The 26348-nt window shown below is 39.5% G+C and overlaps 1 protein-coding gene across 2 annotated transcripts in view; it reads left to right on the top strand.

The window, feature by feature from the left end:
- LOC126458622 (probable multidrug resistance-associated protein lethal(2)03659) overlaps positions 1-26348 on the top strand; it is a 287255-nt gene that overhangs the window by 235815 nt on the left and 25092 nt on the right. For both annotated transcript variants that reach the window (XM_050095789.1, XM_050095788.1), the window contains exons 20-22: positions 3134-3261; positions 18856-19101; positions 25794-25954. In XM_050095789.1, the coding sequence (XP_049951746.1) occupies positions 3134-3261; positions 18856-19101; positions 25794-25954 (535 nt within the window). The remainder of the gene's footprint in view (positions 1-3133; positions 3262-18855; positions 19102-25793; positions 25955-26348) is intronic.

Below are 26348 nucleotides of genomic sequence, written 5' to 3'. Positions count from 1 at the left end.
TTAATGTTGGTGTGTAGAATGTATGAGAGTGGTGATACATCATCAGACTTTTAGAAATACATCATCCACCCAATTCCAAAGATAGCAAGAGGTGACAAGTGTGAGAATTATCACAAAATCAGCCTGATAACTCATGCATCCAAGCTGCTGATAAGAATAATATACAGCAGAACAGAAAATAAATCCGAGGATCTCTTAGATGATAATATAATCAGTTTGGCTTTAGAAAAAGTAAAGGCACCAGAGAGGCAGTTCTGATGTTGTGGTTGATATTGGAAGCAAGACAGAAGAAAACTCAGGACACTTTCATAGAATCTGTCAACCCAGAAAAAGCATTTGACAATGTGGAATGGTGCAAAGTATTCAAAATTCTGAGTAAAATAGAGTTAACCTACTTAAAGATGGGAAATATATAATATGTACAAGAACCATGAGGTATCAGTAAGACTGGAAGACCAAAATGAAATGCTGTTCAATTTATACGTTGAAGAAGCTACAACAGAAATAAAATAAAAGTACAAGAGTTGGATCAAAATTCAAAGTGAAAGAATATCAGTGATAAGATTCACTGATGACATTGCTTTCCTGAATGGAAGTGAAGAACGATTACAGGATCAGTTGACTGAAATTAACAGTCTAATGAATATGGAATATGGTTTTGGAGTAAATTGAAGAAACACAAAAGTAATGAGAACTAGGAGAAATGAGAACAGCATGAAACTTAACATCAAATTTGAGGCTCACTAAGTAGATGAAATCAAAGAATTCTGCTACCGAGGCAGCAAAATAACCTGCAATGGATGGAGCAAGGAGGACACAGAAAGCAGGATGGCACTGGCAAAGAGGGCACTCTTACTGGGCATCACATGTAGGTCATAATTTGAGCAAGAAATTTCTAAGAATGTATGTTTGGAGCACAGCATTGTATGGTAGTGAAATATGGCATAACTGGAGCAGATGAGAATTGAAGCATTTGAGAAGTGCTGCTACAGAAGAATGTTGAAAGTTAGATGGACTGTTTAGGTAAGCCATGAGAAGATTCTCCACAGATGTGGTGAGGAAAGGAATATATGGAAAACACTGACAAGAAGAAGGGACAGGATGATAAGATGCATGTTAAGAGATCAGGGAATAACTTCCATGGTGCTAGAAGGAGTTGTAGAGGGTGAACTCTGCAGAAGAAGACGGAGATTGGAATACATCCGGCAAGTAATTGAGGACATTTGTTGCAAGTGCTACTCTGCGATGAAAGGTTGGCACTGGAGAGAAATTTGTGGTGGGCCGCATCAAACCAAATACAGTGTGCTCAGAGCATTCACTGTAGGTCATACAAGGCATGATGTAATCTGTTCTCCAGATGTCTGTTCTTCTGTGGGGCATTATACTTTGCAGAGGAGTTGGTTGTACATGCATTGATCAGATGTTGGGTTGTTGACTGCTGTATAAGTCCGAGTTGACCAAGTCCAATCTTCCTGACTTTTACTTAAGGCAAATATTCATGCTAAAGTTTTACAGACCTCTTTATCAAAATTATCTATTACATGTTAACAACAGGGTCAACATTCATTGCAGTTATCTCTCGCTTTCTTGGTTTGACAGTCCTGCCTGCCATAAAATCTCTTCTCTTACAACCTATCATATGAGAGAGATGGGTCTTGGTAGTCTTCCATAACAGCCATAGGGACCACATTCACCAGTTGGTCATAGCTATTTCACTCAACACACATACATAAATGTACTCTCTCTCTCTCTCTCTCTCTCTCTCTCTCTCTCTCTCTCTCTCTTTCTCTCTCTCTCTTCTGTTCCATGCCCTCAATGCACTGGCACCACTTGATGCATTTCTCTGTTAATGTAACATCCTGTACCAGAAGAGGTTGCTGGATGTCATCAGTGACTCTTTTCATCAAGTGTTAGATTTTAGTGGCTTCCATTATTCTGTTACATTTGGATTCACAATGTGGCATAAGGCCAAAAATTCTGCATGTAAGACTGTGTCATTTCTTCATGTCATCGGGCCCTGATTTTCAGTTGTTCTTCCACTAAGCAGACTTGCTGCTGATTTTTGCCTAAAGTTTTCTTCAGTTTGGCATGGAATTTTCTGCAGCTATTGATCTTCTCTTTGTTATTCTTGAACTACTACTGGGCTATGCCATACAACTAAAAGTACACATTTGCCAAACACATCATGTCATCCTACGTCTCATATTTGGCAGCGTGGTCAAATACTTTCAGCCATTTTGTCATGTCCTGTCTAGTGTCTCACAGCTGACTTACAGGTGGTTTGGAATCTATTGGTGTTTTAAATATACAGAACTTGGGAACAGTGTGCTGCTTGTATTCGGTTCCTGTCTATGTAGGCAGTGGCTTTTACTTTGCCTGATTGAAGCCATAGCTACGTAGATGTTTTGAAGTACCTGGTGTCTCCATCAAACAATGTCATGTCATAATTACAAACAAATCCCAATCCAGAAGCAGGGTGAAAGCACGTTTATTACAGACATCAACATACATAACGGACTGAACTCTTGGACACAGAGTGCTGCTGTTTGTACAATCATCAAACATTTCATAATATGCAAACATTATAAAAACAGTAAATTTTGAGAATCTTTCAGAATACTAAATAACCAATAATTGTTGGTGGTCAGGTTTGAACTTATGCCCTGCAGTACCTTGCAGCAGTATTAATACTCAGTTGTTCACTGATAATAGAACACAGTAGCAATACTTCTAATGATAGGAAACTGGATCATATCTTTAGTATAAATCATGAAGCACATTTTTCCAAAGTTTTAAAACATATGAAAATCCTGATATTGTTTCTACTATTCATTCTTTTGGCTCCACACTTTTAAGAACCTTCAGTTCTTGTGGAATGCCCTTTATTAGAAATTTAATTGTTTTGTAATATGAAGAATTAGTGTCTATATTTCAGTGTTATGAACAAATATCTGGTTAGCTTTTGGAACTATTATGGTATGTGATGGCATTGTTAACCAATTTGCAGTAGAAGATCACTCATTTCCTGAAAAATTCTACTTCATTAAGTACTGGCTACCAAGGATTGTGCTACTGGATGATATTAAAATTTCAAAATAAACTGCAAGGTTATCATTTGCTAATATGTTTTCAGGAACGAAACCACCTCCAGGATGGCCAAAACAAGGTGCGATTAGATTTGAGAAACTATCTCTTCAGTATATACCAACAGATCCACCAGTTCTCAGAGGTCTAGACTTCAGTATAGAACCTGGACACAAGGTAAGTTGAAGTCTCATGAGAAAATCACTGTAACAGTATTCAGCTATTTGGAAGAATAGTTAAGAACACTGAGTGGCCAATATTTATTAATCTACATTTAAAGAGTGTCACCACTCAGTGTAACAACTGGTAATATTGCATACACCATTCTACATTTCAGTAGTCATATAAGGCTGATATTTTCCTAAAGACGATGGCATTGTGGTCCAACAAACTGAGACTGTTACTTTTATTTATTTATTTTTATCCATCTTTCAGCATTAACATGTGCAATCGATCTCGTCAGAAGAATTACAGCTGTTTGTACATTATGTTTTACATAACAAAATATTACATGGTAAAAATATAGCAGTGTTGTACCCTATTAGCTTATAACTGCCTCTACACCCATATCTATACATGACAGTAAGCCTTAATTTATCAATAAATTAGGTCATCTTTACAACTACTCTTAAATTCTTCTATACTATAAAAGGTATTTTCCTTCATCAACACTGGTTTTAGTTTTGAAAATATCCAGTGAAACCAATTGAGCCTGTACGGGTAAAGTGTTGAATAATTTTATGCTTATGTATTCATAGATAGATTGGGTATTCTTAAGCCTGGTTGTGGGTATATCAATCATATTTGTTTGTTGAGTATTGTGTTGATGAACAGATTTCCTTATGGTGTAGTGGTTTAAGTTTTCTTTTATGTTTAATAGGCAACAATACATGTAAAGAGGTGGGACTGTGAGAATTTTTAAGTCTTTAAAATATGGTGTACATGAGGTCTTGTTGTCAGTGATTCCATAAAGACGTCTAATTGCTTTTTTCTGCCAAGTGAAAATTTTTTTGGCTGCTGGGAAGTTACCCCATAAAATAATGCCATATTGCAGATGGCAGTGAAAGAAGGTGCAGTATGAATGAAGTAATAAGTCTTGTGTAACACAAGTGTGTAGTTTGGCTAATAGGTAGATAACTCGTGATAACTTTCGACATACATAATCTGTATGTATGTCCCACGTTAATTTCGAGTCAATGTGTATTCCTAGTAGTTTAACAGATGATAACTCAGTGTTACTGTTTGATAGACTGAAGATTAACTTGACAGCCTTTTCATGGTTCATACTTAACTCATTAGCTTTAAACCAGATATTAGACATTTTGAGATATTCTTCACTTTCCTCCTTCAGTTGGTTTATATACTTTCCTGAATTAGCTAATGTCATGTCATCAGCACAGAGGATAGATTTACAGGGTAAGTTACTCGGAAAGTCATTCACAAATAATATAAATAGTAAAGGGCTGAGCACTGAGCCCTGAGGAACAGCTCGTTTTATACTTAGAGTCTGTGACTTTTGGCCATTATGCTTTACAATTTGATTTCTATTGATGAGGTATGGTTCAATTAGTGAGAGTTCCAAGTGTTTGATTCCATAGCAACACAGTTTATCTAATAATAATTTGTGGTTAACTGAGTCAAAAGCCTTACTCAGGTCAATGAAAATGGCTTCAGCAGATAATTCTGACTTGAATGAGCTTAGTACAAAAGAGATAAGGTTTTCAACTGCTTTGATTGTTGATAAGTTTGATCTAAATCCATACTGAGAATCATTTAATATATTATTGGCTGATAGGTGTAGGCATATTTGCTGCATTATGCAATATTCTATTATTTGTGAGAGAATAGGCACAAGTGAAATTGGTCTATAATTATTGATATAGGACTTGTCACCATTTTTGTAAAATGGTATGACAACTGTCTTTTTGAGACATTCTTGAAAGTGTCCACTAGAGAGCATCCAGTTTATCAGTATGCAAAGAGGACATCTACAATTTTTTTAATTAAAAAGTTTGACAGGCCATAAACATCTTCAGATCTGGAGTATCCTAATATAGAGGTTGCTTTAATTATATCAATTACTTGTACTTCTCTCCATTTACAAGCTGACACTATATTTGTAATGTGTTGTTGAAAACTTCTGCCAGATGTGCGGTGAGCAATAGTGTATGTGCAAAACTGGAATTCTGGTTGCCCTGAGATGAGGTGCTAAGTTTGGAAGAGTTGACAAAAAAGTGATGGAAATCATCATCAGTGATGTTAGTAGCTTTGTGTTGTCTTTATAGTTCATACCCATACCTAGCTCTGCTTTTATTACTTTCCGTGCAGCCTTACATTTATTGTGTGATTTTTTAATGAAATCACCATTTGCCTTACACTTGGCTATTTTAAATTCAGATCCGTATTTTCTTTTCAGGTTTTTGTAAGTTTCTTTATCTACTGCTCCCTTTTTGACCTTATCATGGCAAGTAATTACCAATAGTCCAGTCTTTGTAATTGAGGTGAAAATCACTTTTGTAAAGTTGAGTGGCTAGGTTTCCTGACTATTTTGTTTTTTTGTTTTTTAACCAGTGGACAGCATGTATGGAAGATTTCAGAAATGATTTTGAGGAATGTGCTGAAGGCTTCATCAGCATTTCTGGAGGACTGTATGACAGAATTCCAATCTATAGACTTAAGTTCCTCTCTATATTTGCTAATATTTCTATCTGTAAATAGTCTCACACACTGAGTTTGTTCCTGGTCTTCTTTTGGTTTTACAGTAATTAGTCTCACCCATATACCTCCATGGTCCGACAGGTAATCGACATTAAATAAGCCTTGCTGAAAATCACATTTTTATACATTTGTTATCAGACTGTCAAGACTGGAGAAATGCCTTGTAGGACTTTCATTAGCACATAAGAGATAATAGGATGTTAACATATTTACTAAATTAACATTTCTGGCTGTCATTTTCCTAATGTCTATGTTTAGATCCCCAAAAATTAATATTTTGTATTTAGTATACTTCTGTATACTGATTGCAAGTTTTTCTAAACATTCTATAAATTGTTCTACATTACTTTCAGGAGTGTGATATAAAGATACAGTTATGAGCCGTATACTAGGTATAATCAAAGCAGCTGCTTCAAAAACATCTTTAATACATAAGTCACTAACCTCAAGAACAGAAAATTTTAAGTCTAGATCATTGCTAACTTATATGGATGAACCCCCATAAGATTCACTGGGTCTGCAGTAGTATGTAGCTGTAGTCTATAGGAAAGTACTATCACACGAAAGTTGTGAACAAATCAATGAGAATTTGCAGAAAATTAATGTGTGGTGTAATGACTGGCAGTTATCTCTCAATATTAGTAAGTGTAACCTACTGCATATAACAAGGCCAAAATCCCCATTAATGTATGAGTACAAAATAAATGATCAGTCTTTGGAAGCGGTAACATTCTTCAAGTATCTGGGTGTGACTATTCGAAATGATCTCAAATGGAATGATCAGATTAAACAAGTAACGGGTAAGGCGAACTCTAGATTGAGGTTTATTGGTAGAATCATGAAGCAATGCAGTCCTTCAACAAAGGAAATAGCTTACAATACGTTAGTTCATCCAGTCTTAGAGTATTTTTCACCTGTATGGGACCCTTACCTGTTGGGTCTGATTCAACAGATTGAGAAGGTCCAAAGAAGAGCAGCAAGATTCATGACTGGTACATTTAGCTATCGCGAGAGCATTGCAAATCTCATAGAAAGTTTGAAGTGGGACACACTTGCAGATAGATGACGCGCTAAACAGAAGGGGCAGCTCACTACACTCTGAAATCCAATCTTCACCAAGGATGTAGAGCATATATTATTACCACTGACTTTCAAATTGCGTAATGATCATCATTCAAAGATAAGGGAAATAAGAGCTCGTACTGAGGCTTTCAGACAGTTGTTTTTCCCTCGCGCGATCTGCGAGTGGAACAGAGGGGGGGAAATATGACTTAGGCACGAATTGAGCCCTCCGCCACACACCGCTTGGTGGCTAGCGGAGTATATATGCAGATGTAATTTGAAACCTGATGGTACATACAGTTTTATATCTTCTTCCTTTAACCAATGTTCATTTACACATAAAATCATTCTTTCATTACTTTTTAATAGTATACCAAGCTCATCAGCTTTATTTTTCAGAGACCTGACATTTAAGTGCAGAAATAAGATACAGTGTTTGTCACAGGAGGGGAGGAGTACAGTTTTATGGGGCAATGGATAACGTTTAATTGTTTATCCAGCCCTGGAATCTCTGTTAGGTGGTGGTTGGAATTCCTTGGAATAATCCATAAAAAATCTCCATTTCTCTTTGGTAATTTTTTGGGTCTGCTTTTGCTTGAAACATGGTTGGAAGTTTGTTTCACTTCACTGTCAACAAGTTTTATAGGAACATGTTTTCCCAAATCCAACTAATGAGTTATTTGAATATAACAGAGGGAAACATTCCACGTGGGAAAAATATATCTAAAAACAAAGATGATGTGACTTACCAAACGAAAGTGCTGGCAGGTCGATAGACACACAAACATACACACAAAATTCAAGCTTTCGCAACCAGCGGTTGCTTCGTCAGGAAAGAGGGAAGGAGAGGGGAAGACGAAAGGAAGTGGGTTTTAAGGGAGAGGGTAAGGAGTCATTCCAATCCCGGGAGCGGAAAGACTTACCTTAGGGGGAAAAAAGGACAGGTATACACTTGCGCACACACACACACATATCCATCCGCACATACACAGACACAAGCTTCCAAGTCCTTTGCCACCTCTGAGAAAACTGCAATGTCACTGATGAACTTCCAAGTTTTTATCCCACCTGAATTTTAATTCCCTTTGCAAATTTCTCTCTGGTTTTCTTTACTGATAGCTCAATGTACAAGATGATTAACACAGAGGAGAGGTTACAATTGTGTCTCACTCCTTTCACAACTGCAGTTTCCTGTCATTTTCATCTCTTATACAGCATGTAGTACCCCTTCTTTTCTAGATTTTTGTAAGTGACATGAAATATTAAACAATGGAAACTCAACATTGGATTATCAATAATATAAGGAAAAGCATAGATTGCTACTCACTGTAAAGATGACACATTGAGCCGCTGACAGGCACAACAAAAAGACTGTTACAATTTAGCTTTTGGCCAAAGCCTTCTTCAGTGAAGAAAACACACACACACACACACACACACACACACACACACACACACACACACACACACACACATATTCATTCACACAAGCAAGCACACCACATGCATAAATGATCACACTACCTCAGAAGCTTGGACTGGCTTCCCCAAATTCAAAGATAATTCTGTACATATGATACATCTATTGTGTGCAAGCATAAATTATAAATATAATGCAGCTTGTATTACAAATTAAATAATTGAGTTCCTCAAGGAAAATCATTTTAGTGCCAGCACCAAGGAAATAGCAGTGATTGATTTTAACCCCACTCAGTTTTGCATTTTCACTCTCTGTCAAACTAACTGCCTAAAAATATATTTGCAATAAATGTGCTTAGCAAATACTGCAATGATACCCTTGCACTGCGGACTGCTTATCGTTCATTGCTGTCATCCAGTACAAATTATGTAATAGAAGTGAGGGAATATGGAATAGTTGTAGGTAAACAACTAGGATTCTCTCAGATACAGATTTATTCACACTTCACTTCTACACAGATACAAGTCCGGAGGGTAACTCTCGTTAGCGTCCAACATCCTGCCCAAAGCCTTCTCCTCAAAGATAGCACACTTACGCACTGAACAAATATCAATATTTATGGCACTCTATGCCACATAGCCACATAGCCTGCCCCCCCCCCCCCCCCCCCCCCCCGCACAGTATGGAGTACGTCCCTGCGAACGGGGGGGAGGGGGAGGGGGAGAAGTTAGGAAGGTAACGTACAGTTCTTCCGCATCAGGCAGAAGCGGTCAACTGGTAAGAGACCGGGGGGTGAAACCCGGTACGTCGACTGCGAAGTCAGCAAGCGACGCCGGCGGCGGAAGACGACGTCCCGTCCTGGAGTGGAGGTGTAGCACTTCGTCAGCCGGCAGGCAGAGAATCACCTTGCCAGAAGGCCTAACAAAGGCACGCAAATTGCCACACGCAGCACTTCTGCTCAATTTAAAGCGGCACACCACACGAGATTCTGCACTTCCTCCCTCAACATTGTCACACGCGAGTACCACACACACCATATCGCCATCTACGACAACAGATAATTTATGTATGTCATCAGGGTGTACATGTGTTGTGAATTTTTGGGTGGCACCTGTACGAGCAATGGTAGGGAGGCAGGGAGGTGTGGGAAAGCCATGGCAGGGGGAAGCATCTGCTAAGAGGGGGGTGGCAGGTGCACTAGACTGCGCAGGAGACAACCTCGGGCGATCAGCTGACAGACGGGGGACCGTGACCGAAGGCAACGAGGAGCCAGCGTGGGTTGAACGGTGTGACAAAGAGCTGTCACACGAAGATGGTAACACAATGGTAGAATCCGAGTGGTTGGCAGTTCGACTGCGAGAGCTGCGAGGAGTGAAGCCCCGAAAAGATTGGCCACTCGAATTAGATGAACGCGGAGATGGAGCAGTGCTCGGCAGAGAAGCACGCTGTGGAGACTCAATACCCGAATGCATGGTGTGGGAAGATGGATGGCCGCTCGAAGCAGCAGTGGGAGAAATAGGGGCAGAATCAGGGAGGTTCACCTGAGGCTCAATGAAAGCTGGTTTCACTCGGTTGAGTGAGACCGTGGTTACAGAGGCTTTTATGAGGAGATCCATGTTATTCTCAGAGCGTTTGACGACCTTGTAAGGACCTGTGTAGGGCGATTGAAGCGGGGCTTTGACTGAGTCGTCTCTGGGAAACATGTACTCACAAGAGTCTAGCGTGCGCGGTATGTACACGCGCGGAGGTGTATGAGCAGCCGGAGGTGGCGGCTGAATTTTGCTGCAGTGCAAGCACACCCGCTCGAGAAGTGAAGGGAGTTCAGAGGGCCGTGGAAGTGGGGTCGGAGTGACTAATTCTCCAGGCAAAACCAGAGGTTGGCCATACACAAACTCGGCTACGGAACCCTTGAGGTCTTCCTTGAAAGTCGCACGAAGGCCAAGAAGCACGAAGGGCAGTGCCTCTGTCCAAAGTGAGTCATGGCAACGCAGGGCAGACTTTAAGGTGCGATGCCATCACTCGACAAGCCCATTGCTTTGGGGGTGGTATGCAGAAGTATGAATTTTGACAATACCACACATTTTACATAAGTCAGAGAAAACTGAAGACTCGAATTGTCGCCCCTGGTCAGTGGTGAGGTAAACAGGTGAGCCAAATCTAGAGATCCACGAATCTAAGAATGCTTGACTTACTGTCTCAGAGGTAATGTTCAGAATAGGCACAGCCTCAGCCCACCGAGTCATCCTGTCAATAGCTGTAAACAAGTAACGGAAACCCTCGGAGGGGGGAAAAGGGCCTACGAGGTCGACATGAACATGGTGAAACCGGCCTGGCGGTTGGGCAAAACAGCCAAGGAGTGGAGAAGTGTGCCTGGAAACTTTGTTCTGTTGACACACCATGCCTGCCCTTGCCCAAGACTGACAGTCACGGCGCATGTCTCTCCAGACAAACCGTTCAGCTACCAGACGGGTGGAGGCTTTGACACCGGGGTGTGCTAATGTGTGTAGTTTGTCAAAGACCTGGTGTTGAAGGGGCTTAGGAATGAATGGCCGCAACATACCAGTCGATTCATCACACCACACTAAGTCAGTTATGCCAGGGAAAGTAGAGTGTACCGGTTGGAGAGAGGAGCTGTGGTCTGAAATTAAGTGCATGGTATCGGGGTCTGCCGATTGCAACCGAGGTAGGTCCGTTAAGTCAATTAAGGTTGTGACAGCACCAACACGCGAGAGAAAATCAGTGACCACATTGTCCGCTCCTCGGATGTAGCGAATGTCATTTGTAAATTGCAAGATGTAATCGATGTGACGAAAGCGTCGTGGGGGCGGATCAGCCACAGGATTTTTTATGGCAGGAACCAACGGCTTGTGATCAGTGAGCACATAGAAATCTCGTCCCTCACCATCAGTTCTGAAGTGTCTTATGGCCTCGTAAACTGCAAGTAATTCTCTGTCGAATGCTGAGTATTTCTTCTGCGCGTTGTTTAGCTTTTTTGAGAAAAACTGCAGGGGGGTCGTAACATCGTTGTATGTCTGACTCAGTACTGCACCGATAGCATTGTCACTAGTGTCAGTAGCGATAAACATTGTGGCGTCCACACGTGGGTGAGCAATAGTGACAGCAGAGGCCAACAGCTGTTTGAGTTCGTTAAATGCCTTGTCCATGTCTGGTGTCCGTGGTACCTGGCGGGTGCCAGAAGTTTGTGGGCCAACGAGAGCATCTGTGAGAGGAGCCTGCACCGCAGAAGTGGCTGGCAAATGTTTTTGGTAATAATTAACTGTTCCGATGAACCTGCGTAATTCCCTGTAGGTCTGAGGGCGTAGCATCTCGAGAACAGGCTTGATCTTGTCCTGCGGTGGTGTCAGACCGTCCGATGACACAACATAACTTAGGAATGTGACGGATGACTGGTGCAATTGAGCCTTTTTATTGTTCAGTTCAATACCAGCGGCTGCTAAAATATGTGTCACGACTTGAACACGCTCCTCACTCTGTTCCAAAGTAGAAGCAAAAACCAATATGTCGTCCATGTATACGAAACAAAAGTCTAGATGGGATAAAGTTTGATTGATGAAACGCTGCCACGTTTGGGGGGCGTTTTTCAACCCAAATGGCATAAATTTGTATTGGAACAGCCTGAAGGGAGTGGTTATGGCAGTCTTTTCAATATCCTCCGGAGCCATATGGATCTGATGAAATGCGTGCTTACAGTCCAAAACAGAGAAGTACTTTGCACCTGCGAGCGCATGATTGAAGTCTGCAATGTGTGGGACCGGATATTTATCAATGATGGTGCGGGCATTTAAACGCCTATAGTCAGCGACCATATGCCAAGTACCGTCTTTCTTTTGGTCAAACAGGATAGGACTAGCCCAGCAACCGGAAGAGGGTTCAATTATTCCCCTTTGTAATAGATCATCCAATTGTTCTCTTGCAATTTTCATAAATTCCGGCTTCAGGCGGCGTGGGCATTGCGATATGGGTGGCCCATCGGTTAGACGTAACCGATGAACTGTGCCATTAGTGACCACTGCAATATGTGTTGCGGCCCGACAGTCGGATGTCCGTGAAGTGGAGCAGGCAGTCGCGGACGGCCAAAGCTGTGGCGCTGAGGGCACGGAAGTACAGGTGTGCCAACCGCTCATAGGCTGCGTAAAGGCCGCACGCGTGTTAACATGGGCGAGGTTGGTACACTGGTTCTTGGTAGCGGGCCGTGCTGCTACGAGTGCTGTAGGCACGAGTGGGCGTGGCCGGACAGCAGATGGCCGTAGTTCATTGCCACGAGCTTGGCAAGTTAATTGTCCATTCGGAACGCAAGGAGCATGAGAACTCGGGCATACACTATCATTACAAAAGGGGGTGCTGACACAGTTTACAGAGTTCACAATATTGTTGTTAACGTGCGCGGCCACGGGAACACCAGATTGGCACGGACTGACCTTGTCTGCAGCCGACAAGTCGTCTGCTTGTAGTGCTGCGAGGCGTTGTTGTGTGGAGGCCAACTCGTGGTGTATGTCGCGGAGATGCAGCAGCATTTCCATACGTTCCATCCGCAACTTCGAAGACTTGGCGCACTCCACTAGCCACTTGTTTGTCCAAGATTACAGCTCCAAGGATAGGTTTACACACTTCTTAGCACAGCACACATGTTTGGTGTTAGCCGAACTGTCACTCGGCAGAGCGAAAGGAATATTTTTGTTAAGGGGGGGGGGGGGGGGGGTTAAAACACAGTTTTTTGCACAAAATCTAGTGACAACTGATAGTGCTTGAGGAAATCAATTCCGAGAATAGGTTCTTCAATTGTTGACACTAGAAACGTCCACTCCAGCTTGCACTCGGGCGAAAGTTTCACTGTAAACAAAGTGGAACCCGAACACTGTAGGGTAGACAAGTTCACTGCACGAAGTACTGTTTTGTGTGGTTGCACTTTATTGGTTGCTAGGCGAAGCAGCAGCAAAGAGACATCTGCCCCAGTGTCTACCAGAAAACATACACCTGATCATAAATCGCGAACATAGACTCGACCACACTTGTTGTCTGAAACGGAGTGCAACGTGGGATGGTGCCCATTGTTTACATCGCAGGAGGTGGCACTGTAGCCTACCTGCGGTTGGAGTTTGGGTAAGAACACGGTGACTGGCATTTGCGAGCTTGCTCCCCGAATCTTGTGTGGAAGAAACAGTAAGGTTGGGCGGGCCTGTGCTCCTGTGGGTAGTTGCTAGGTGACGGAGTATGTGCCCCAGAGTCTTCCACAGAGGCCGATGCACTGTCGTTGTGGGGAGTTGAAGGTGCAGGCAGGGCGGGTAGTTTAACGAACTTGTTATTAGCAGCACCAGACAAGGGCGTGGCGTCAGAAAGCGTCTTAGTGCGGTCACGTCCAGAATGCAGTGCACGGAGCTCACATTGCCTGGCGGAGTATGCTCTGTCGGCAGCGCATAAACATTCATTTACTGGCCCATCTCCATACGCAGAGATTGCAGTCTGGATAGGCAAAGGCAGCTTTTCAGTCCAGATTTCTGCGAGCGTGTCATCAGGCATAACTTGCTTATCAACGAGAAGACGGATGCACCACCACAGCTGGGACGGAGACCTGTCACTGAGGCGCTCTTCGTAGATGAGCTGTCGCACATTTTCCCTCCTGGTTTTGGAGACGCACTCCAGTATCGTCTGTTTCGCCACAGCATACTTCCCTGCTAGGGGGGGTGCTTTGACCAGATTGTAAATTAAATCGACGCGGTCGTGAAGATGGTTCATGAGGCAGCCGAAGCGTGCGTCGTCGTCCAAAGCACAGACATTGAATGTTTGCTCAACCAGGTTAAACTAGAACTCCGGGTGAGCGGGTTTGAAGTCTGGTAATTTCGGCAGATTCGGCACTGCAGCCACTGCGGAGGTGCGCCCATCACTTCGGATGGAAGTAGAGCATGCAGAAGATAGCGAGTCCGAATTATTGGCGTCCCGTAATGCGGGAATCACGAATTTCAGAATTTCACTTGACGCCGGGGGGGGGGGGGGGGCGGCGGCTGAGAAGTGACGGACGCTCGAACGGTGTGAGGACCGTAGTCAAAATGTGCATTCTCATTGATGTGGTAGCTCGGAGAGAAGCCACAAGTACTTAAGTGCGCCGGTGAATGTCCATTATGAACACAGTATTCACTCGACTGTGAGTGGTGGGGCTGGTTGTAGATGTCGGAGTAATTACTGTCCAGCACAGAATTGTTGACTTGATTAGAAGCAACACAAAGATCCCACACACGTCCACTAGGATGCACACTCGGTGTGATACTTGCTGTTTGGCGAGCATTGAACACCTGTTGACTAGCCGGCACGGAAGGATACACACGTGGCAGGAACTGATTCGAGTTTGAATTTACTACTGGGTTTTCCAAAGTAGCTAAACCTCGCTTGACACCACGAACTGTATTGAATTGTGCATTCGACACAGGAGTCGGAATGTTCAGACCAACGCTCTGTGGAGAACACGTGGGAAGGTCTAGGCTAACAAAGCCAGAGTCCACGACCGTTGGCTGTTGGAAGGAACTGGCGGCACTCGATGAATTCCACTGCATGTTCTGGCTGAAGGATTCCGAAGATTCTTGCGGCATGTCTACTACAATGGCAGGAGTGCTGGAGAGATGTTGCTGAAATCCAGGCGGCGGTGTGTGCTGAAAGGCCATTGCCTGGAGCTGAACAAAGGCCCTCGTGATCGCGGAGAAACCCGATGCAGTAGGCACGTAAATAACCTTCGGGCGGTAACTCGGACGCGTATTAGACAAAAAACGGGGTCACCAGTGAGGGAATATGGAATAGTTGTAGGTAAACAACTAGAATTCTCTCAGATACAGATTTATTCACACTTAGCTTCTACACAGATACAAGTCCGGAGGCCAACTCTCATTAGCGTCCAACATCCTGCCCAAAGCCCTCTCCTCAAAGACAGCACACTTACGCACTGAACAAATATTGATATTTATGAGGTGACAAAATTGAAGCAAACCTTTACAAACTTTTAAAGATACAGAAGAAAGTTGTAAGAATGATTTTTGGTGCAAAACCAGGAGACTCATACCATGATCTAATCCCGAAAGATGGGATTTTAGCTGTTATAAATATGTATCATTTTAAATTGTTGTAGTTATAGTTGATTGTTTTATCCATAGATCATATTCGACAATGATATTAGACATGTCATGTTGCCAGTATTATTCAAAGTAAACAAATTTCTTTGAAATTTTGTCAGTGATACATAATAACAATTTTTTTATATAATGATAGCAGATAATCAATAGCAATCCCAGTTTTAAGGAACATATCATGGCATGAGTCTCATGATTTTGCACCAAAACTTATTCTTCAAGCTTTCTTCTGTAACTTCAAAAGTTTGTAAAGGTTTGCTTGTGTTGTGTCAGCCCATACTTTTATTCCGTAATTTATACTGGATGACAGCAACGCATGATAAGCAGTCCATAGTACATGGGTACCGTCTCATATTTGCAATGATGATATATTCTAATAAAAAAAAAAAGCACTCCATCTTCAGGCCACAAGTGGCCCATCAGGACCATCCAACCGCCGTATCATCCTCGGTTGAGGATGCGGATAGGAGGGGTGTGGTTAGCACACTGCTCTCCCGGTCGTGATGACGGTTTTCTTTGACCGGATCTGCTACTGTTCGGTCGAGTAGCTCCTCACTTGGCATCACGAGGCTGAGTGCTCCCCGAATAATGGCAACAGCGCATGGCGGCTGGATGGTCACCCATCCATGTGGCGGCCACGCCCGACAGCGCTTAACTTCGGTGATCTCACGGGAACCGGTGTATTCACTGCGGCAAGGCCGTTGCCATATATTCTAATAGCCTGCATTAATTTTTGCATCAGTATTGGGTACACAAGGAAAATAAACAAAGTTAAGTTTTTTTTGCCATATTGCTGAAAATGCTAAAATGCTAAAATGTATTTATATAAAGTGAAAACTAGTGTTTTTAGATCATGTATGTTTATATGTACTGCATAAAGTTGAGACAATTATACATAGTGAAAACTCATTTAAATCATATTTGCAAGAAATACACTTAGTCCATATGTTCTTTTCCATACTTGCAGCACAGCACTTGTTTCCCTTTCCTTCTTTCAGTAAATTTGTTTCCACATGCAAAAGGAAGTGTTTTACTCCATTTACAACTTTATATTTACATTTGGCTACAAATTTAAATGCAAGTACTGCTTCACCTTATACCACCAACATCCAGAGATGATATGTTCCTTCAGTGTTCTTTTGTAGGTGCTCAGTTAAATCAATCACATTGACCTGAACACATAAACAAAATGTAAATTATGACCTGCACAGACACAACACAGAAGCAATGACCAGTCCATCTCATAAGCCATAGAACTGCATAATATGAAAGAAACCCACTGTATACAGGATTGAAGCTTGCCAATACATTATTGAGATCAGTCACATCTCTCACCACTGCAAAATTTAAAGCCAGAATATTTTCACCCAGTTTTTGTTCAGACATTTATTAAATAACTAAACTAAAATACTAGTCACTAAGGTGAAAAGCTCTGTACCTTCATAACAAGCCCCACCTATAAGTAAAATACTTGTAAACCTGTCTTGTTACATCATTGTTCATAACAAGAAAAAATAGGGACATATGTATATTCACTTGTTACAAACTGATGAATTCAGAAAAATTGCTCTTGTGTCATCTGATGTTCAATAAAGTCATTATTATTATTATATTATAATAGTAATTATTATTATTTTCATCTGTAACATACATCTAGAATTCGTAAACAATGGAAGATTGCTAGTGGGATTCTTTTGTGAAACTTTTGATCTGTTGACTCTTTACTCAAGATGCCAGAGAATTATGGCTCAGTATGATTTGTAGGGCTGTGGTTCAGATTGTGTCTAGATGACAGACAGCAGATGACAGCTGCCACCTCTGTCTAGGATAACATGAATTGTGAGGTTATGTTGGGTTTGTGTTTGGATCATTACTACTCTTGATCTTTATAAAGGACATTACATGGTGTACATGTCAGAAAAGATATCATATTTCATTTTGCTCATAGACCACACCACTCTTATGATGAATGCTTTATCTAGCTGTGAATTGAACACTGCTTCCCTAACTTTGCAGAGCTTCTAGAGTGGATAACTTCGAATTGTCTGACATTCAACATCAAAAAGACACACGCATTCAGTTACACTAAACCAAGAAAGAGAGGTGAAGTTGTGGATATAAAAATTGCTTGTGCTACTTTGATTCACTTGTGACACATCACATCATCTTCTGGGATAAGCAGTTATAAACAAATACAGTTTTCAACTCACACAAAAAGAGCCATCATAATCATAAATATTCCTACGCACTATTGCAGGAAGCTGTTTAAGCAAGCATTATGCTAAGCTAATTACTTATTTTTAATGATGCTTCATTGCTAAGAATTACTCCATTTACAACACAAACAGTGCAGACCATTATCATGAAACAAGAAGTAATCATAATTTATATGTAGAAGGAAAATATCTCAATGTGGTATATGAATGCATTATAGTTCACCTTACTGAATTTAAACAACAGCTTGAACTCTATCTTTTGAATAAAACTTTTAATTTTGACCAGTGAATAAATTTAAGTATACCCACATAAATATAGTACCTGAAAATCATATAGCACTATTCATATTGCTGTTTCACAGGTTACTATACACTGAGCTAAACTTTTTCTTGGTTCAGTATACAGTATGTGCCATAAATACAACTGTTATTAATTGGCATTAACTCACTTGATAGAGGACATACAATTCTCTGAAACATGTAGTGGGAAGTATTATATAATTAAATATGACTGGTTACAAAATTTCTATTTTCAGTTGACAGTCGCAATGGTCACAAGCATACTTAACTTCAAATGTTTGCATTTAAAGATAAATTTCAGTTTTCAACTCCACATTACCAACAAGCACTTAATTATCAGCATTTTACATAATGAATGTACGTATTATAAAATAGTTGTCAAAATTACAAGTATTTGAAAATATTTCAGCAGGATGTTGAAGAACTAATACCAAATATAATTCTGATTACACTGCTCTGTATTCTGCAAATATTAATATCTGTGTAATTTGAATTACTGGTATCCAAAAAATTATTCTTAACCCATTAGTGAATTAAAATGTGAAGAATAAATCAATTCCTTCACTTTTAAATCACCTGTTGCTGTGATCTTGCATACTGAAAATGCGGCTGAAATAAAGTGCTTCATTAACTTTAGGATGTGGGTTTTCGAGTTAAAGACTATGATCCATATGCAGTCCTAAGAACTTGATCCTATTTACTTCTTGCATCTCACTGAAAAGACTATTTTTCAGTTTGTGGAATTATGTGCAAAATTGTGAATTATATGTATTGTGCCTAGTTGAAATTTAGTTATATACATTTTTCTTAGCTTATAATTATTATGATATACAAGTGGTCATTTAATATTAATGACTGAGAAAGTGAACAGAGTCCATATTAGTTAAAATATAACATTAAAAAATGCTAACTTCAATTTCAGGTTGGCATTGTTGGTAGAACTGGAGCTGGAAAATCATCTCTCATTGCTGCACTATTTCGACTGGCCAAACTTGAAGGAGCTATTTATATTGATGATGTTAACACACAGTCTATGGGTTTACATGATCTCAGGAAACGAATTTCAATCATCCCCCAGGAACCAGTTCTGTTTTCAGCAACTCTTCGCTATAACTTGGATCCTTTTGAAGAGTTCAAAGATCATCAACTATGGAGTGCTCTTGAAGAGGTTGTATAGTCTTCTAAAACATATTCTGTCCTTTTGTAATTTATTAGCATTAAATTGCAGTGATGTTTAATCTGTCTGTGGTGATATGAAATGTGTGATCTGCTGTTTCCGTACATCAAAATCTGTTACAATAATAATAATAATCCCCGTGGAGGCCTGGGAAAAGAATAGGCCTTCGGTATGTTCTGCCAGTCGTAAAAGGCGATGAAAAGAATAAACCACTAATAGGGCTAACCCCCCTTTTAGTGTGATTAGTTGGTTCAGGACAGAACTAATGAAGCCTCAGACAAGCACTGTCATTGTCGAGGACGACGCTTGAACCCTATGCCCGTCCTCAATGGTAACAACACTGCTAGCCACACGGAAAATGATTTAAATCCAAATAGAGGTGTTTTGCAGGATTTGCTTCCTGCAACCACTCTAGAAGGAAAACAAAGACAGAGGATGAGATGGTCAGATGAAGTTAACAGACACCTCATGTTCTGTTATTACCAAGCAACAAACTTAGGAATCAACACAACTGGATACAGACCACAAGTATACACAACATTTATTACCAGATACCCAGAATTAAACTTTCTAACAGAACAACGACTAGCTGATAAGATCCGTGTAATAATAAAAATAACAGGATACCCCAGTCAGAACTAGAAAACATCAAACAACAAGTACACCAAATACTCGAACAAAATAATGTGCAATCAGAAGAAGAAGAAAATACAGTAATGGACTCAAACATCCCAGAGCAAACAAACAAAGAACACCACACATCAATTAAACAATCAGAGGAAAATGAAATCTTAAGACAGCCACCAGAACAAGTACAAATAGAACGTGAAGTGACACACATGTTAGATATAGAAGAAAAATTTCAGCTAACATATATAGAATACAAAGACACAAATACAGACATTAGATCATTCTTGCATAGACCACCAAATAACCCACAAGTCGAAACAACAATAACAACTATCAACACAATCATACACAACAAAATAAATGAAAATACAACTATGGAAGAGTTACAACTACTGGTTTATATAGGAGCACTCACCACACTAAATATACACATTAGGCAGAGATAAGAACAAACCAACAAACAGAAGAAACCCACAAAACCAGCATGAAAACACAGGCTACAGATCAGAATAGAAAAACTGAGAAAAGACATCAGATAGCTAACACAATTTATAAGAAATGAAATATCAGACAAAAAACGAAAAAGGTTAGGTAAAATCTCACAACAAGAAGCGATAGAGCAGTTAGATGAAAAGAAGCAGAAATTACAAGCATTGGCCAAACGACTTAGAAGATACAAAAAAAAGTGAAAATATAAGGAAACAAAACCAAACATTCAACACAAACCAAAAGAAATTTTATCAGACAATAGATAACACGCACATTAAAATAGACAACCCACCAAACATAACAGACATGGAACATTTCTGGAGCAACATATGGACAAACCCGGTACAACATAACAGGCATGCACGGTGGATACAAGCAGAAACAGACACATACAAGATGATACCACAAATGCCTGAAGTGATAATTTTGCAACATGAAGTCAGCCGAGCAATTAATTCTACGCACAATTGGAAAGCCCCTGGAAAAGATGAAATAGCAAATTTCTGGCTAAAGAAGTTCACCTCAACACATTCACATATAACTAAATTATTTAACAGTTACATTGCAGACCCATACACATTCCCTGATACACTTACACATGGAATAACTTATCTGAAACCTAAAGATCAAGCAGACACAGCAAACCCAGCAAAATATTGCCCCATAACATGCCTACCAACAATATACAAAATATTAACTTCAGTCATTACACAGAAATTAATGACACATACAACACAGGACAAAATTATAAATGAAGAACGAAAAGGCTGTTGCAAAGGAGCACGAGGATGTAAAGAGCAACTGATAATAGATGCAGAGGTGACATATCAAGCTAAAACTAAACAAAGGTCGCTACACTATGCATACATTGATTACCGAAAAGCTTTTGATAGTGTACCCCACTCATGGTTACTACAAATATTGGAAATATACAAAGTAGACCCTAAATTGATACAGTTCCTAAACATAGTAATGAAAAATTGGAAAACCACACTTAATATCCTAACAAATTCAAATAATATCACATCACAGCCAATACAGATTAAGCGTGGAATATACCAAGGAGACTCATTAAGACCTAGAAGCACTCAATACACTTACACGATCACAATGCCACAAATATAGAATACATCACATACATTCAGCAACAGAAAGATTCACATTAAGCAGAAAGGAAGGTGGAAGGGGATTTATCAACATAAAAAACCTACATAATGGACAGGTAGACAATTTAAGAAAATTCTTTATAGAACGAGCAGAAACTAGCAAAATACACAAAGCAATCACTCATATAAATACATCGGCTACACTATTGCAGTTTCATAACCACTTCCACAACCCTTTAGATCACATAACATGAACAGATACAAAGAAAGTAAATTGGAAAAAGAAAACACTACATGGCAAGCACCCGTATCATCTAACACAGCCACACATCGATCAAGAAGCATCCAACACATGGCTAAGAAAAGGCAATATATACAGTGAGACGGAAGGATTCATGATTGCAATACAGGATCAAACAATAAACACCAGATATTACAGCAAGCATATTATTGAAGATCCCAATACCACAACAGATAAATGCAGACTTTGCAAACAACAAATAGAAACAGTAGATCACATCACAAGCGGATGTACAATACTAGCAAATACAGAATACCCAGAAGACATGACAATGTAGCAAAAATAATACATCAACAACTTGCCACACAATATAAACTAATAAAACAACACGTCCCCACATACAAGTATGCACCACAAAATGTACTGGAGAATGATGAATACAAATTATACTGGAACAGAACCGTTATAACAGATAAAACAACACAACATAACAAACCTGACATCATACTCACCAATAAAAAGAAGAAATTAACACAACTAATCGAAATATCCATACCAAATACAACAAATATACAGAAGAAAACAGGAGAAAAAATTGAAAAATACATCCAACTGGCTGAGGAAGTCAAAGACATGTGGCATCAGGATAAAGTTGACATCATACCAACTGTACTAACAACTACAGGAGTCATACCACACAATATCCACCAGTACATAAACGCAATACAGCTACACCCAAACATATATATACAACTACAGAAATCTATAATTATTGATACATGTTCAATTACCCGAAAGTTCCTAAATGCAATGTAACATATACAGTACAGTTAAAAGGAAGTCACACTTGATCAAGGTCCGTGTCACTTCCCATTTTTGACCAGACATAACGTCTGAGAAAAGAAAGAATAATAATAATAATAAAACATCAGTTTGCTCATTGCAAAGTTAAACTACATTTTAAAATTAAACTAAGTGCTCATATCAGAAAGTATTTAATCTTTGATTTTCTTCTATAACTGATATTGCATAATAATTTTGTTGATACCATCCCCCGACTTTTGAATGTCATTCTGTAGCCTGTGAAATTCATCTTCTGTTCCCGTTCCAAATTATTAATCTAGGTCAAGGAACATAGGACAAAAAAAGAGGCTTTAGTTGGAAATATCTAACACAATGGTGAAAATAATTTTAACCATTTTATTTACAGAAGATCAGATTTTTAAATTTTTTGGACCTTTCCTTTTCTAAAAACAACAAATCCCTCAAAATGTGACCCAGTTCTGTGTCAGAGGCTTTCTGGTGGCTGGGTCACTGTGAGACAGCAGAGGCACCCAGGTGCAAATACCAGACGTGCATCGGGCTGGCAGCAGTCTGATGTGAGTAGTGGCCTCACGACAGAAGCTGACATGATGATGGTAAATGACTCACCAATCCAACCGATGAACCAATGACCAACCCGACCAGATAGGCAGTCTTTATACACACGACAGCAAGTCTGTTGTGCATCTGTAGCTGCTAAAATCACGTTTGCCACATATCGAAGTGCTACTTGTTATAGTAAGCATCAGGCCACCTACTGAGAGGCAGATGGCAACATTGTGGCTCAATGTTAGGTTTATATATTGCTGCAGGAGGCCCCCTTCTTGGCATCCAGCCCGTCTAACTAGACCTATGCCTTTATAGCATAAATAGTGTGACATATAGAGAATTCAACAAAAATATGTTGTTTTCCAGAACATTTCAAAAGAGCATCAAATAAATTAGATTTAATGCTAGCTTAACCGAAACTACATTTTAACTAGCAACTTTCATTTGAATCTTTTCACAAAGTAAAATATAAAGCTACTTGTTTCAAACACGTAAAGAAATTCTCTGAAGGACAAAATTTAATCTTCGATGCATGTCCTATCATGGGAATCCCTGGAGGAAAGAAGACATTCATTTTGAAGAGCACTATTGACAAAGTTTATAGAACCAGCATTTGAAGCTGATTGCAGAACGATCCTGCTGCTGCCAACATACATTTTACATAGGGACCATGAAGATAAGATACGAGTAATTAGGGCTCATACACTGATTGCAGAATGATCCTGCTGCCACCAACATACATTTTGCCTAGGGACTGTGAAGATAAGATACAAGTAATTAGGGCTCATATGGAGGCATATAGAGTGTAAAAGGAAAGGTAATGACTATTTGTGGTTCAGGGTACCCTCCACCATGCATCGTACGGTGACTTGCAGAGTGTATGTAGATGTAGATGTTGAAGTAACAGAATGTGGCTTTTATAAATATCCTGAAACATACAACTTGAAGTTGTACAACATTAACTCTATGGATACTTCTCACAGAATCCAAATTTAATTTGTGGAACACACTAAAATCTCACTAAAGCATAACTTTAGTAAACCTCAAAAAAAAAAAAAAAATAAAATAAAAATAAAAAAAATAAAAATAAAAAAAATAAAAAAAAATTTATTGTGATAGATCAGATATCTACTCATTCGGTACAAAATTTCATGCTATAGAATGTATGGCAGAGTAACTTCTCCTGTGAAATATAAAAATGCATACAGTAGCATAAAAAACTAAAATCTGGCTTTTTTGTGATAGCTTGAATACATGTAGAAAATTGGCACAAACTTTGAGATCTTCTATTAACACATGGTTAAAGTTATTAAAATGATATCCAACTCCCTGTAAATTATTTCCAAGCATCGCCTTTAGTTTCTTGGACGTACCCCAGATGTTAAATTTTGTTGTCCACAATGATCTGTTCTCTCAGAGTGTAAGAAAATGTATCTGGTGATATGTTCACATCAAAGTTAGTTGTTACATTTATGCTCATATTACACCTTCTTTGTTATATCTCACTCTTGTGCAACATGAGTTGCTCAGAAACTGCTAACATTGTCAATAAACATTCAGGATACCATCGAAGCAGCTTACTCTAGCTTGTAGTAGACATGATAACATTGTCATTTTTCCAGGTAAATTGTTTCCTTTGCTTTCTGAATTAGGACCTTTAGATATGCCTTCTTCTGATGTGCACTTCTTAAGCCCACTGGAGTTGTCTGGTGATAAAGACAGTAGATTTATAACTGGGACAAGCAGTGTTCACATCCCCATCCTGTCAATCTGATTTAGATTTTCCCAAATCAATTTTTTGAGTGCCTGAAAAGTAACTTTGGTGAAGTCCATCCCTATTGTTCAACTTTTTATTAGTGTTTGATCTTTAATTACTTTAGATGAATTCAGTATGAATTTTTACAACTTTATTCATTGCTGTCTTCATCTAACATCCACCCTGTTTCACTGGCTTAACCACCACTCTGAGTTTCATATGACTGATGCACTCTAAATACATTTTAGTCTTTTTTACTAACTTACACCAATAGCACACACAACAAAAGTATTTCATCAACAAGCTCTGTAATGTCTTAGTGACAGTAGGTATGATAACAAAAACAGAAATTCCATGATGTACTGCTAGACCTAAGTCTGTAATTTCCAATGGCATACTGCTTCATAAGAATCACACTAGCTTCTTACCAGGTACCCAGCATTTCCATTTTCTAGAAGTTTGAACTAAACAGGCCACCTAGGAAATACACTAGTCTTATAATCCTTTAGAAGCACATGAGATTAATACACATATCTTGTAGATCTTGCATCTACTGACATTCTTCTTACAGCAGCTAAGCTTTTCAAGCAAAATTATTATATGAGCCGTAACATAATCCATTATTTCTAAGTATTAGTAAAATATTATTAATATATTCCATGACTACACACCTTATTTATATAAAGGCAGTTAATAATTATTTTGCCAAATTTACCTATTCTCAAGTGTGGGTTACTTTTGTTGGGAGAAAGGGGAGGGTGAGAAATAGGGAAAAATATTTAAAATGTACAACTGCTGGAGAGTGATGAATACGAATGAAGATGGAAGTAACAGTGAAGTGATAAATATGGTACATTTGCACTTATTACACTTTGTTTCAGGTTTCTGTCCTTATTTTTGCTGATATGTGAATTACATGATAGTTACTAAAACTAGTGATTCAGTATCTTTCTAATAATGTATGTGACCCTTGTACTGTTTAATTGTACTATGTGATAATGAGTTAATTGACACCTTTCTTTTATCTCAAATATTGTTCGCATTTATGTATTTCTATTTTTACAAAAACTACTTTCTTTCAAATATTTAGGTAGAGCTCAAGGATGCTTTTGACTCTTTGGAATTTCGGGTGTATGAAGGAGGCAGTAACCTCAGTGTGGGACAGCGACAATTGATATGCCTTGCTCGGGCAATCCTGAGAAATAACAGGGTTCTTGTTCTTGACGAGGCTACAGCAAATGTTGATCCACAGTAAGTTGTTATGATTTTCTTCTCAAAAACGTCACTTTATGTTTGACTATAGAGATCAGATTTGCTTGGTGTAACTACTTGAAAATATATACATGTGAAATACATGTACCCATCAAGTGGTGGTAGCAGCTTAGTAGACACATAGATAATCTGATATTGTTTCACACAGTTAAAAAAAAATAACCTGTCAATTTGACCTTCTGTTTGAGATGAAAGGGAGATTAGAACATGTGACTCTTTAGGTGCTCCTGCTGTATTTACTGACAGAACAATCCATGGGTGTACTGCCAATTCTTGGTGTCCAACAAGCAATCAGCTGTGTTGCCATTATCAGGTTTGTGGATGAAGTGATCTCAGGGGGCCACGCAGGTGACATACACCCCTTCCTCCTGAC

This window comes from Schistocerca serialis, chromosome 2 (genome assembly GCF_023864345.2).
Source record: "Schistocerca serialis cubense isolate TAMUIC-IGC-003099 chromosome 2, iqSchSeri2.2, whole genome shotgun sequence".
In the NCBI taxonomy this organism is placed as follows: Eukaryota; Metazoa; Arthropoda; class Insecta; order Orthoptera; family Acrididae; genus Schistocerca; species Schistocerca serialis.
Note: the sequence above shows the minus strand (reverse complement) of the source record. Positions and strands in the feature narration are given on the sequence as shown.